General features: G+C 37.1%; 1 protein-coding gene across 2 annotated transcripts; it reads right to left on the reverse strand.

Annotated features, from left to right (window-relative positions):
* Positions 1-436: 436 nt before the first annotated feature.
* tra2b (transformer 2 beta homolog) lies at positions 437-12190 on the reverse strand. Of its 2 annotated transcripts, none has more exons than XM_088607312.1 (8): positions 12046-12190; positions 8715-8866; positions 8366-8531; positions 7676-7864; positions 7125-7240; positions 6829-6981; positions 6470-6543; positions 437-2167 (listed from the first exon to the last, which is right to left on the reverse strand). In XM_088607312.1, exons 1-8 carry the CDS (start codon positions 12076-12078, stop codon positions 2157-2159), a joined length of 894 nt encoding a protein of 297 aa, XP_088463438.1. In that variant the 5' UTR covers positions 12079-12190; the 3' UTR covers positions 437-2156. The 2 variants fall into 2 exon arrangements, with proteins under 2 accessions (XP_088463438.1, XP_088463437.1); XM_088607311.1 differs by having other exon boundaries at positions 6829-6984.
* Between the last annotated feature and the right edge of the window lie 2375 nt (positions 12191-14565).

A 14565-nucleotide genomic window follows, 5' to 3' on the forward strand; every position in this document is an offset into this window, starting at 1 on the left:
GCTCAAATAAAGATTTAAAGGAAAAGGGAAAGTCAATCCATCAGAAATAAATGAAATAAAAATTACAGCTGTAACATGCAACCTAATTTAAATGGAAAGCTTAAAAACCTCACTTGGCAAAAACATTGATACTTTAGAAATCAACTTGCACCTCTAATGTCTAGAAACCCAAAATGAGGCTAACCCATTGATTTCTACATTCACTATTCAACCATGATTCAGCATTCAAGTTTAACTACTTATTTGGCTATTAAACAATCAACAAATAGCTATCAATTTCCAATCAACTTACCCAATATTCATGTAATTTCTACCTTCATCACGTACACTATTAAAATATAACTCTAAGAACAGTTGAACCAACATTAATATGTTCTTAAATGAACATGCTACAATGAAATTAAATAGACTGGACAAAAGAAAACAGAATAAAATGTTACATATATCAAAGATTTTATTAATGTAGGTCAATGATTTTTCATTTTTTTATATCAGAGGAAGGAAAAGAAATACAAACATTAATCTTAACATTGGCATGAAACCTCAAGATGACAAAGTCGAGGAACATATCTGTCAGCAATTCTAAATTTCATCTTAACTAAAAAAATACAAATAACAAACTGATTTTAATAAAGAACTTAATACAAAAGTCAACAGAATTAACACTTGAAAAGTTTTCTGTACTAAAATAACTTTTCAACAGAGCAAACCTAAAACTCAGAAAGTGTAAAGCAGTTTATTGCTCATTTACTTCTGACTTCAAAGCATATGCACACTGATCACAGATTACCACAGAAAAGCTCCACACTTGTACAACCTCTAGAAGTTCATAATTTAAAAAAACATTTTACAGCTAAAACAAACAGAAAAGCATCCATATGAAAACAATAAGGTTAACCTCTGCAGCTCCTGATATTTCAGGTAGATAAATTCAAAATCAAAGGATGTCAAAACAGATTAGAAACTCAGCTGACATTGATACATAACCAGACTCCTGCTATTCTTACACCATCCACCGCTCCAGGGTTGCCAACGTTGCAAACTGTTTTACTGCCACACAGATCTCAAGTGGTCAATGGCGTTACAGAAAATATTTTACGTACATTTCTGCTTATAGTGTTTGTACATCTTTGGGCCCCCAAGTGACTCAATGAGCAGAGGTACTCAGGGAGCAGTTTGGGCTCCATAGCACCAAATTACTACTTAAAGGCTGAGTAATCTCACTTTCCCTGGGTATCCCAGTCAGTTAATAGCTGAAAAAGTATCACTAAGTGTACATAATTTGTAAGCTGGCCAGGGCACTTGTGGTGCAAGCCATTGCTTTTGTAAGTTGTCAGTGCAAGTCTGTGTGCATCTAGCATTAGAGATATACACTGCTACGCCAATGAGCACTGCTTCGCCATGCTCCTCAGTTGTGTTGCAAGGTACATCTACACATCCCCATTCTCCTTGTGCAGACAAAGATGCTGTTAGTAGATATGCCAATGAAACTGGCAATTTGAAATAAAACTAAAAAATGTTCAAGACCTCATGTTACAAAAACAGCGAGCCACTTGTATTCTATATTCTGACTCCAACAGAACACATGACCTTTCGAGAAAAACAAATTGCATGGGGGTTAGACTCAAGTATAAAGGAAGAACTAGGGGTTACAGATTGAGCTTTTAGGATTTGGGGGGAGCATTAAAATTTTAAAATTAAATTAGAATGGAATAAAGCAATAGAGTATGTCCTTTAGTTTTTGACCATGCATTCAATTTTATTATGACAGATGTGGAGTATGTACATTAGTTAAGGTGAAAAAGTTCAGAAAATATTTCACTAATGTCTGTTCCACTGTTAAACATGCCTGTGTTGGTGAAAATCAGTCTCTTGATAAACCTATTAAATATACTGTTGAACACTGGACAGAAATTAGTCATCTATATATAGTAAAAGAACAAGCAGTGTAATTTTAGGATATTCACACTGACTGCAAAAAGGAGTGCAACAATATAAAAACAGCACATTTGATACAGATTCAGGGACATTTAAAACTTAGAAACTGACTTAAAATTTTACTTTCACTGACTGCCCATAAATTTACAAACAGCTGGCAACCCTTTTCCCCTCCCAACAAAAAAAATCTTCATTGAAGGTAGTCCACATCACGCCCATTAGTAGTGACCTACAAAGAAAACACAATATTAAGAATGTAAGGTATAATAAATCAATGGCATTTCTTAAATGACAACAGCTTCCATAATTCACACCAATTCACAAAACATAAGTATCAACCTCAAGATAAAAGACCTTGATCTCCTTAAAAAACACCTTGTTTAATATTCGTTAAGTATATAGACAAAGCCTTTTTTAAGGCTGAATTAACGAAAAGCAGATTGGTCAAATGTCAATTCAGCAACAGAATATGAAGCGGTCTGAAATATAAAAATGGAAGATAGCCACTCCAGTTGTAAAAACAGAGCTCTATTTCTTACAGCAAAGGAACAGTTAAGAACATAATGAATACAAATAAGAGGTAATCGGCTCATCCAGCCTATTTACAACCCATTATAAGGATTGGTTATAACACCTGCCATTGAAAACCTGGCAAAACTCAAATCTATCACCAAAAAAGTAAGACCTTAAAAAAAACAATCAAGACATTAGGTAACAAATGAAGAGGCCATGCGACATCATGCTCATTTAAGAGTTAGAACATTGTATGCAAGTTACCATCTTTAGTTTTGGTAGGAAAGGTCCTTTTGTCTTTATACTGTGACCTGTAATAAACAATTCTCCATGCTACTAATGCTTGTTCAATTCTAAAGCATTTTTTTAAATAAAGTTAAAGCAATTTGCAGTTCTTATCAATGCCCAGATCAGTGCTCTCCAAACTTTTTAAGCAAGATTGAGGTCATTCGAATTTAAGGGTAACCCAAGGCTTTAGTTTTAAAAATCTAAAATCAAGTATATATTCAAACATTTCTAGTATTATACTACTGCTTCAAAGTCTAGGTTAAAGCTGACTTATGAGACTGCTAGTAACGAACAGTCCTTGCACTGGCATCAAAGATGCCCATCTTATTAAGCCCAAATACCATCAATTAGGAGAATGCCATCTCTCCGTAGGATATGGTAACAAAGTAATCATTAATTTTAAAAAAGCACAGGGTACTTTGTTCATAAATCCCTCAAGCTGACTTTCAGCTCTACTATCAAATCATCCATATCAACTACAACACTTTGCAAATCTAACCATTGGTGGAATTTGGTAGTCAAGCAGCAATGTCTACTTGAAAGAACAGATTTAAAATGAACATGATTTGTTCCATCAAGTTCTGAAATTGCCTGTTGAATTCTTCTGCTGATTTTTCCAGGTGTGTACAGAAGTTATCCAGTTGGACCCATGTTCAATTTTTAAATTACATTTTTTCTAGTTTTCTCTTCAGACACAGAAGTGCTGTAGCATATTACTAAACAGGCAGGACCACAAACCATCCATTCCTTACAGTTTGCATTCCTGATTGTTCAGTTGACATTCAGTCTGTAAGGAATCTCAAGTTTAGCATCCAGACATTACTGGACTGCTTACTGCATGTTTTGTTTCTTGGTTTAAGTGTTGATTTGAGGCATCACATCAAAAACTCTACAGGAAAGTCTTTAATTTAATACTTCCTGGTAGATTATACAGTAATTGAAAAGAGGAAATCGGGATTTTTTTCTGCAAAATAGCCTTATTTGGGCCAAGCATGACAGGTGCAGTAACAGCTGTGAGAGAAACTAGTTTGGAAAGATTTTTTTCCAATCACATGCCTTCTGCACTAGTAGATATTCCAAGTTCTTGTGTTCTCTTTGTGGGTCAAAAGGGTGAGAAGATCCATTTTGTTTGTACCGTAGGGCTATCAGTCATGTCGACAGATTTATTAAACTGCAATTATATTAAGCATTCTCAGTCCTTCAAGTCTTCCCATAGTTGTAGAAACATCTTAAAAGGTTCTACTTGCCCTGCTACTGTGGCAGTGCAAAATGATATACTGGACTGCTGCCATTTTTTCTTTACCTCATCCATGAATAACTGATTTCCTACATATAGCCAGCAGATGGTAAATCCACAATGTCAATGGAGACCCTACCATTTGCTGTTGGATTTTTAAAATAAGCTCTTAAAACTACTTCCTGTTAACTTTGTAACTGTAACTGTAAAGATGCTGTTTAAGGAAAAACTATCCTTGAATTTACTATGATAAACTGTGTAGTGTCATTTCAAATCCCCCCCTTTACTTACAAATATACTTTGATATCACACTGTTTAACAATTGTAAACAAATAAATTATCATTCTACATGCAAGTCAGATTTGGATATAGAAGCATTTACTATGTTTTTGCTAGCCCAGATGCATTCATGGCCAATATAAATAATGGCATCAGCCTACACGTGAACAAGGCTGGTCACTTTCCTTGTATTTGAACTATACTTGCACTGACTGGACATACAGGTTCAAGAAATACAGCAGCAGGGTTACAGTCATGTGAAAAATAAAGTACACCCTTTCAATTCAATGGTTTTACATATCAGGGCATAAATAATTGTCTGGTCCTCAACTTCTATAATTAGACAAATCTAGCTTCAGATAACAGAAAACACATAATAGATTTCACTAGCCAAAATGCAGAACCCATGTGGGAAAAAATAAGTACACCCTTGCTTTGCAGCCACAGGACCTGGGCACCTTGCAGTCATCAAGTTGACCATGAACTCCTCTTTATACCAAAGTATTCTAGAGACAAATGTGAGGCCATCTGTCAGACAGCTAAAGCTTGCCTGAAATTAGGTCATGCAACAGGACAATGATCCCACGCACACCAGAAAAATCTACAAATGAATGGCTGGAAAAGAAAAGAAAAGAATCAAGGTGTTGGAGTGGCCAAGACAAAGTCCAGACCTCAACCCCATTGAGATGCTGTGGCGGGACCTTAAAGAGAGCTGTGCATAAATAAATGCCCTCAAACATCAATGAACTGAAGCAATGTTGTAAAGAAGAGTGGGCCAAAATTTCTCCAAAACGATGTGAGGGACTGGATAAAGTCATAGAGAAAACGATTACTACAAGTTATTGCTGCTTAAGGTGGTTCTACAAGCAACTGAACCATGGGTGTACTTAGTTTTTCACACATGGCTTTTGCATGTTGGCTTATTTTTTGTTAAATAATGACAGTAGAATCAGTTATGTGCTGTTTGTCGGATGAGCTTAGATTTACCTTATTGTAGGACCTGGTAAGGATCAGATGATTATTTGTTATGTCCCGATATATAAAACTATGGAACTGAAAGAGGGTGTACTTTCTTTTGCACATGACTATATATAATCAAATTGGTTGAACAAACCTAATTAGCTTAACACTAAAAAAATCATTAACATTTGGTTCATTTAAGTATACATACAGCTTTAAAATAATATTTTTTAATATTCCACACCCAGAGCAAACCTTAAGTGCCATCTTAAATGTGGATATAGTAGCTGGTTTTATATTTCTGAATGTATAACCTGTCACATGGAAGGGGTCAGTAGTTCAAAGTCACACAAGGTTCTGGTACTATCATGCAGCTCTGCCTTCAGGTATTAAAAGATGAGGGACTGAGAAACTGCTACAGATCCTACAACAGACTGGTCAACTCATCTACTGGTTGGAGACCACTGACCTAGAGCAATACTTTCCAAACTGTGAGCTGCACATTAGTGTGCTACAGAGCCAGGAGCGATTGTTTTAAGTGTGGAGATAGGAGCTGTTTTCAACATTAAACAAAATATAAATATAAACAAAATAGTTATGTTCATTGACGTAAGCTCACATTTCATGCAGAAATTTTAGGAAAACAAGAAAGTCTGAAATGTAATTAAAATTGTAGACTAAGTTCCAATTTTATGTTATTTCATGCAATATTGGTGCAAGTTCTAAAATCATTTGGTGTGCAATAAAAAAAACTTTAGTATATTAAAACCATACCATGACCTGAAACTCTTTGTGAAGCAACAGGCATTTGTTACGTGGTCACATATTCACCTCTACCCTGATCCTAAAAATGTCAAATATGAAATAATAATAAGAAATAACTAGAAATAATTGTAATAAAGAAAATTAAACTTTGACACACATTAAACTATCCAAACTTTGCTGGTCATGGAAATACGGACTATAAACAATAAGCACTAGTTATAAACTCTGTCATCAAAATCAACCACATATTAGAAAACTACAACTATACCTGCTTAATACATCAGATTATAAAAAAGATCACTACACAAAAGGATGTCTTGTTACTTCAAGAGGAGATTAAGGGTCTAACCAGTATTTTCTGGGACATTTACAAAGTTCTTTCACCATTGTCAAGTAAATTAAGGATATAATGGCTTTTTCTTTTGGACACACTTTAGAAACGCACTAGCATTTCTGTATACAGTCACAATGAAAGCAAGGTCAACTTACGTGGAGAGTAAGAGCGTGATCGGGATCGAGACCTGTATGGTCCACGGCTGTAGTATGGAGATGGGGACCTGCGTCTGAAATAAAAAAAAAATCAACATTCACTGACAGGTATTGTTCTCACACTGTGGTAATTACAACAAGATTTCCACCTAAGAAAAAAAAAATTTAGCAGATGCAAGTCCAAAACCCTATCTTTATTTAACACTACAGATAAAGATTTTAATTGACAGAACTGAACATAATCTAGTAAAAGCAATAATGCAGCAATATGTGACTCATTTAAGTTCTGTTACATTTAAGTACTAATAGCTGTAAACTCTAGGACATCAGCAGAAAACAGAACTGAGGGAGCTCTGTACCTGTAAGACCTGTAATAGTCCCGGTCATCATAGCGATCATAACCTCGATCGTATCCTCTGTCATAGTAATCTCGAGATCGCCGAGAGCCACCGCCGCCACCGCCGCCGCCACCACCGCTGCCGCCACCACCACCGCCGCCGCCGCCGCCGCCACCACTACAGAGTTAAAGAACACTTGTAAAGACTAAGGGCATTCATTCAATGTTTGCATCCATAAACACACTTTTCAGTGGTTTCAAGTTCTTGATGTTAAATGAGTATATTACTTTCAACAGATTTGCAAACAAACGTCTTACTAGGTTGGCCTCCCCATGTAGATTCCAGGGGTGGGTGTGTGAGGCCTCTTTGTTATTGAGAAGTCAACTCTGATTCTGCGTCCGTCAAGTTCCATTCCATTTGCTCGCTCCTTAGCCTATCAAAAAGCATGAGTTTTTCTAGTGAAGTTCACAAATACTCCCTTCCGAGCAATAAAATTGCAAATGAGCATAACTTCTTTGAGACAGTGTGGTCCAGATCCGAGATCCAAGCTGTTCTCAGAATAAACACTTTCCACAATATTAAATTACATGTGCTTATGTTATTACACTGGCCTATATATTCTGGGTAGCAAAACAATTGTAAATATCTGATGTACGTGTACAGGGGGATGACAAGTTTCATGACAATTAAAATAGGGATTTAGGAGATGTTTCAACATATTAAACATGAAACACCCAGAACAGTGTTAAGCCCATCCACAGAGCCAACAGACACCTGCAGAATGCAAAGCCCACAAAATAATGCAAAGCCCACAAAATAATGCAAAGCCCACAAAATAATACAAAAAAAACAACCCCTAAATACTCACTTCTTTAGAGTCTTCCTTATTCTCAAAGTACACAAAAGCAAATCCTCTGGAACGTCGAGACTGCTGATCATAAACTATGTTGACGTCTGAGAGTGGCCCATATTTGGAGAAAACCTCCCGTAGATCTCGCTCAGTGGTGTAAAGACTGAGACCAAAAACCCCAAGGCAGTTGTTTGGGTCAGGATTTGCCTGTTTAAATTAGTTAGGTCAAGAAAAAAACATTGAAAATCAGTTTAAGCACAATGAACTACTCAGCAGCGGGGGGAAAAAAAAAACTGCAACTATTATACCACAGACATAGCTAGAGTCCCTAGTATATAATGGCTATCAAAAGTATTCAAACTCCTTAAACAGTTTCATTTTCTTATTACAATGTCATAAGCAGTTTCACTGCTACAGTAAATGAAATTAAAGCAATATCCTGCTATAGCATTTAAGTCTCAACTTAATTTAAACAAAACAAATTCAAATGAGAAAAACAAACAGCTGGAAGTCAGTCCATTAAAGCTTTTACTGTAACAAAACTAGAGCCCTGAACTTTTCAAAGAACATCAAAAAGAAAACTTCAGTTCATCCAGGTGTTTATCATTGTTCTAGATTAAGCAGTGCAAGCTGACAAAACAATGTTGACTATACAACATTGAGCTTTCAGTAAACTACTGAGTTATTTGACAGTAAAGCGGATCTTACCCTGTTTCCAATATGGCGCCTGCGGTTTGACATGGGCGAATGGCTATGGCTACGTCTTCGCCGATAGTCCCCGCTGTACGACCTGCTCCTGGACCTTCGACGATGGGAACGTGACCGAGAGCGCGAGTGAGTGTAGCGCCTCCGGGAACTGCGATGAGATCTAGACCTGCAGATATAACAGCACATTCCACATCAATTATGTGGAAGAATTTCCCCAGACATTTAACTGGACGACTCATTTGCTTTCTCATGCATAGATGACAATTTACAAGGATGCCATATTAAGCCAAAAGATACATGAACAAGAACAGAAGGTTATTTTCTATGTACTAATATGTAGACCACCGACCTGGACTTGGACCGTGATCGTGAGCGAGACTTAGACTTGGAGTGCTGGGACCCATCCTTGGAGTGAGAGCGAGCTGGAGACTGAGCTGGGGAGCGGCTGGCAGACTTGACCGACAGCCGCGGACTCACACTCCGGGAGGCAGAGCGGGAATCCTAAAGCAACCATTGAGATTTCAATCAACACAGATTCAACCCCATGACATCCAAAAGGAAAAATTCTGTACAAGATACTCCATAAGGGCTCATTTTTTACTAAAGAAAATCCCTATGTAAAGCATATTACAATAAAGGTTTTTTAGAGAATATGTAATTTAAGAGAAAACAGGCTCAACCTTTAGGGAGTGAGTTTTTATTAAAAACTCATGACATTAAATTCAAACTAAGGAAACTACAAAAACCTGACTAACATTGTAAATCGAAGGTAAATTTCTAATGAGTAGATTTCATTCTAAAACAAGGGATTAAGATAAAAAGAAACCCTGTATATTCATATTTAATTACATAGATAATGCATGCACGCTTATAAAAATTTTACAGGGACACAAACAGACTAATAATTACTTAGCGCAGTGATCTTATCCCAGATTACTTCTGATCTTAACTTCATATACATTTCTTTTCTTCTTTCTTCAGTGTCATATTCTGACTTCTTTCATCTTCCCCATTTCTCATACTGCAAATATTCTACATGTGGAAACTTCTTTTTTTCTTAAAATTAGCATGCATTCTCAAATTCAGCTTCACACATTTGAGCTTCAAATTATTCTTATTAAAAACTTGTCATTTGACTTCTTCCGCAATTTTCCTCTTCCAATCTTAACCTTAACAAAAAAAGAAAAGGATGAAGCATGTGTAAAAACTACAGATTCATAAAAAGCAAGAGCCAATGTAAAACAATGTACATTGAAGTCAATTATCCTGGTACCCAAGTCTTTAAACAAAGAAATCCTAGACATTGAACAATAATGCCATACAGAAAGAGTTTAATAGAATTCAAACATTAAACTATCTTAATTTACTGCTCTTGAAAGTCGGCTTGGTCTCCTATTGTGATGATGTTAAGTGCACCACAAAATCCATTACATTTACCTCTGAAATACAGTACAATAAAGGGACATGACATTTTCATAATGAAAAACATTAAAGTCTCTCACCTACACATAACTTCCTTATTTTTCTCATAAATTAAAGATTTCTTTTACTATCCAGAAAATCTGGATTAGGCCATTGCCCTCTTGGGTTTTGCATCCTTACATAATTCTTACCAGAGTAAATGGAGTAAAAAACTTACATGCTGACCACAATTTCAGAACGGTGTCCTATAATATGGAACATACACCTGAATTTTGTACATTCTGTACACCACTTATACAAATAATTAATGTAATAACTGAATTAGACTACCTTTAACATAAACTGGTCTTTTAAGTGAACACTGAAATCAAGATGATTGTTTATTCAAACACATACACTGAAAAGTAAATGGAAACAAGTATTTTAATAATGGAATCACATAAAGAAATATGTATTTGAAATATTGCCAAGTGATTTTTGCAAGTCAGATATAAACAAAAGATCATTCAGATTTTATCAACATCATGACAACGCAGGAAAACAAGCTGACTTCTTGATCAAATGTGCCTTCTATTCAAAATGACTGCATTAACCCTCAAACCTGCAGTTAAAGTAAATGTGAAAGTAAAAAGCTGTGTTCAACTTCTAGCTCTGACAAGATGAAGACTTTAAAAACGACATTGTAATTAAGAGTGAAATATTAAAGACTAATATAATTCAGTTACCTATCCCCCAAAAAGGAGTTTACGTATTATGTCCTCACTAGGATGGCGGGAAAACAAACAGATTCACAAACTACAATTTTAAGTTGCTGTTCTCAAGATTATCAAAGAAAAAAAGTACGACACACTGTCCCTTTGGTTTTGAAACGCAAATTCCCTGTAGCACAAAACTGGCCTTTACCTCGCACACAAACCAATGCAATTTTCCCCAAAAAATCAAAAACGAGGAAAGCAAAAAGACCAGAAATTGGTCCTGAAAGTAACCATTTCAATACAACAGTCCATGCAGACTCCCCGGAGACAAATGTCCATGAGCAACTAAAAATGAGCAACATATATGCGACATGCATAGGACAAATGTGCAAGTAGTGTTAAAAAAAAGTTAACGATCTTCATGGGCTCAATTTCTAAAACTCTAGCAACTGCGAAACAGTTCACACACCTACTTCCATTACTCAGGCAAAGAAAAATATGTCAATTTAAACAAAACGCCATCGAAGGGGAAGGTCCTAGGCCCTAAATGTTCCTTCCCAGCTTCCTGCAGTAGAACTCCTTGCGTAAAGAAAGCTGAAGCTAAAGTTAGCCTTTTCGACCTGCATGGGAAAAACGTGTTTTTGGTAAAAGAAAATATTAGGGGAAACCTGGACTTGGTGTTCGAACACGATCTATGAATTTTGAGTCAGCAAGGGAAAAAAACTATTAGGACTCGACTTGATCTTTCACCGCAAAGCAAGTAAGCGGAAACGAGGCGGTTGGAACCAAAACATTGGGCCGGCTGTTTTCGCGGACTGCAGGGTACCTGGGCCCGATACCAGATATAAGAGCTGTTAGACATCCGAGTAATATTTTGTAGTCCCCTTGTCTCTGTAATACATTAAGGTAACATTTGCATAGTTCTGATTCGGGCATTAGCATCGCCAACATCGACACATCAACATCACGCATTAGTAAGTATTCCTTAAAGCACAATTCCGAATGCAGGAATTGTATTTAAATTTAATGTCAAACATATGTTCATATATATTTAAAATGCTTCTCACAACAGGACACGGCTCTCCAACGGAAAGTGGAAATTAGACCCATTTTCAATACGCCATGTAAAATTTGTGATTACGTAATTACTTAAGCCTACACAATAACCTAATACTGTCAAAACTACACTAAGCCAAGCACGAATGTATGTATTCAAGGCAAAAAAACGCGAAAATTACCCCCGTAAGAACAGGAATTTGGTTTGAAATTATTGTTTTAATGCGTCTTATCCGCACGTCCAGCAGGACTTCCAAATCTCCTCCTTCCTGCAGCTATTCCTCCTACCAGAAAAACAGAAACACCTAACTGACAACCCGGACAACCAATCGGCACCACAGAAAACAGCAGGAGCGACGAATGTTCGAGACGCCTGCCTTGGGCCTAAAGAAAGAAATGGCGGCCCAACAAACCAGTTGAAATAAAAAAATCCCCATAGAAATCATAAACGTAGTTTCTTCATATGAATAAATTAAAAATCCTTGTTAAATACTTCATGTTACGCACCCGCTCAACAAAATCCTTCTCGTTGTCGCTCATGTCTTCTTGTTTTTTTTAATTTTCTGCTCTTTCTACAACACAAACGACAAGCTTCAACCTGCCTGTTCTATCGCCTTTCTCCTACCACAATGCGTCCTACTTCCGTCGGAAGTGACGTCCATGAAGAAAAACGCGCGGCTTGATTAGCTCCGCCTTATGTTTCTGTGAAGGGGGATCTGACTGTGTGATGTGTTTATCAACGTTTTAACGATGAAAAAAATTACAAGTTGAATTTTTGCAAAATAATTAAATCACATTCTGCTTCCTCTTTCATTTTACAATTATGTTTTTCTATATAATTAACTGTTTGCATTTTGTCAGCATATATGGGAGATTATATATGGAAATATAACACAGTAAAACACAATAAACAATAATCCACACATAAATTGCCTCATCTTCTTTCATAGAATAAAATCAGATCTCAGCGGGATAATAAATTTAATTCAGCCACGATTTGCTATACCTCTCTGTAATCTAAGAAAAAAGTGATCTTTTCCATTATAAGATAAGGTAACTTTATTTGCCATATACAATTTCTTGCAATTTGCCTTTTCACATACCCCAACTTGTTCTCCATGAGACACACAGATAGGATGAGAAGCTTGGGGTCAAAGAGCAGGGTCAGCCATTTATACAGTGCCCCTGGAGGAGCTGGGGTTAATAATAATAAAAATTGCTTACACTTATATAGTGCTTTTCTCGACATGCCACTCAAAGCACTTTACAGGTAATGGGGACTCCCTCCCATCACCACCAATTTGCAGCATCCACCTGGATGAAGCGACGGCAGCCATAGTGCGCCAGAACACTCACCACACATCAGCTATCAGTGGGGAGGAGATCAGAGTAATGAAGCCAGTTCATAGATGGGGATTATTAGGAGGGCCAATGGGAAATTTGGCCAGGACGCCGGGTTACACCCCTTATTTTTTACGAGAAACAACCTGGGATTTTTAATGACCACAGAGAGTAAGGACCTTGGTTTTACCTCTCATCCGAAGGACGGCGCTTGTTTACAGTATAGTGTCCCCGTCACTATACTGGGGCATTAGGACCCATATATGCCACAGGGTGAGCGCCCCCTGCTGGCCCCACTAACACCTCTTCCAGCAGCAACCTTAGTTTTTCCCAGGAGGTCTCCAGGTACTGACCAGGCTAATACCTGCTTAGCTTCAGTGGGTTGCCAGTTGTGAGTTGCAGGGTGATATGGCTGCTGGCCTTACTCAGGGCCTTGTTAAGGGCCTTGCTCAGGGGCCCAACAGAGTATGATTCCTTCGCCAGCCACAGGATATGAACCGGCAACCTTCCAACCACAGGCACAGATCCTTAACCACAGAGTCACCGCTCCGTCCCCAAATTAAATCTCCTTTACAACATCAATCCACTGTTCAGATGTTGGGGGTTCTTTAGTAATCCATTTTCTTGTTAAATATTTCTTACTGGCACCTAAAATAATTCCTAGCCTTTACTTCCAAGAAATCAAAAGTAAAGTTATCCAAATACAGCATTCAAATAGTAAAGGTCTAAATGTATGAATTTCTAATGTTGTATTTACAGGCATGACCAGAATATGAGTAAATGAGTCGCCACTTGTTCTCTGCATAGCCCCCAACAATCACCTCCTTTCTCTTTTGCTTAACTTTAAGGGTTGATGAAAAAGTCATTTTTTTTTCCATCAAAAGCCTATCCAAAGTTGTGAACTCATGGAGCTTTGTTAAAAACTGCATATGTTATTCTGCAGAATTGTATTTTAATTTTTCCCCATTTTGTTTTTATACATTCTGTTGACTCTGTATTTTGAATATATACAGTGGCTTTCAAAAGTATACACCCCTCTTGGGCTTTGTTATATTTTACTGTTTTATTTAACAGATATAATTGTAAGAAAACACTTTTGTTTGTCAAAATGAAAACAAAATTCTACAGATCATCCTAAATTAATTAAAAATATTAAACAGAAAGTAACTGATATAAATCAGCTTGTATAAGTATTCTCCCCCTTTGAGACAATATTTGGTAGAGATGTAATAATCCACACATGAATTACCTCATTCTTAAATTGTTTGGCATAAATTACAGCCGTTTGTCTTCTTGAATAAGTTGCTACCAGCTTTGCATATTTGGACACTGCAATTTTTGCTCATTCTTGTTTGCAAAATTGCTCAAACTCTGAGGTTGAAGGGAAAGTGTTGGTGAACAGTGTCACGAATGACCCATTGAGCGAACGGGAAGATGAACCCTATGCAGTACCTTAGGGGTTAAGAGATGAGTGAGAACTCTCCAGAGGGAATGAGGGCTAGACGAGGGGTGAGGTCCCAGTCAAGTTCTGAGGTCTGTAACAAAGGTTGGTGAGAAGGTTTCCAATCGAAAAGGGCAAGACAGAAAACGTGGTCGCAGAGTACAGAGTAGAGAGTAGAGAGTAGAGAGTAGAGAGTAGAGAGTAGAGAGTAGAGAGTAGAGAGTAGAGAGTAGAGAGTAGAGCTC

The sequence above is a fragment of the Lepisosteus platostomus genome, chromosome 14, assembly GCF_059453375.1.
Source record: "Lepisosteus platostomus isolate fLepPlt1 chromosome 14, fLepPlt1.hap1, whole genome shotgun sequence".
NCBI classification, from domain to species: domain Eukaryota; kingdom Metazoa; phylum Chordata; class Actinopteri; order Semionotiformes; family Lepisosteidae; genus Lepisosteus; species Lepisosteus platostomus.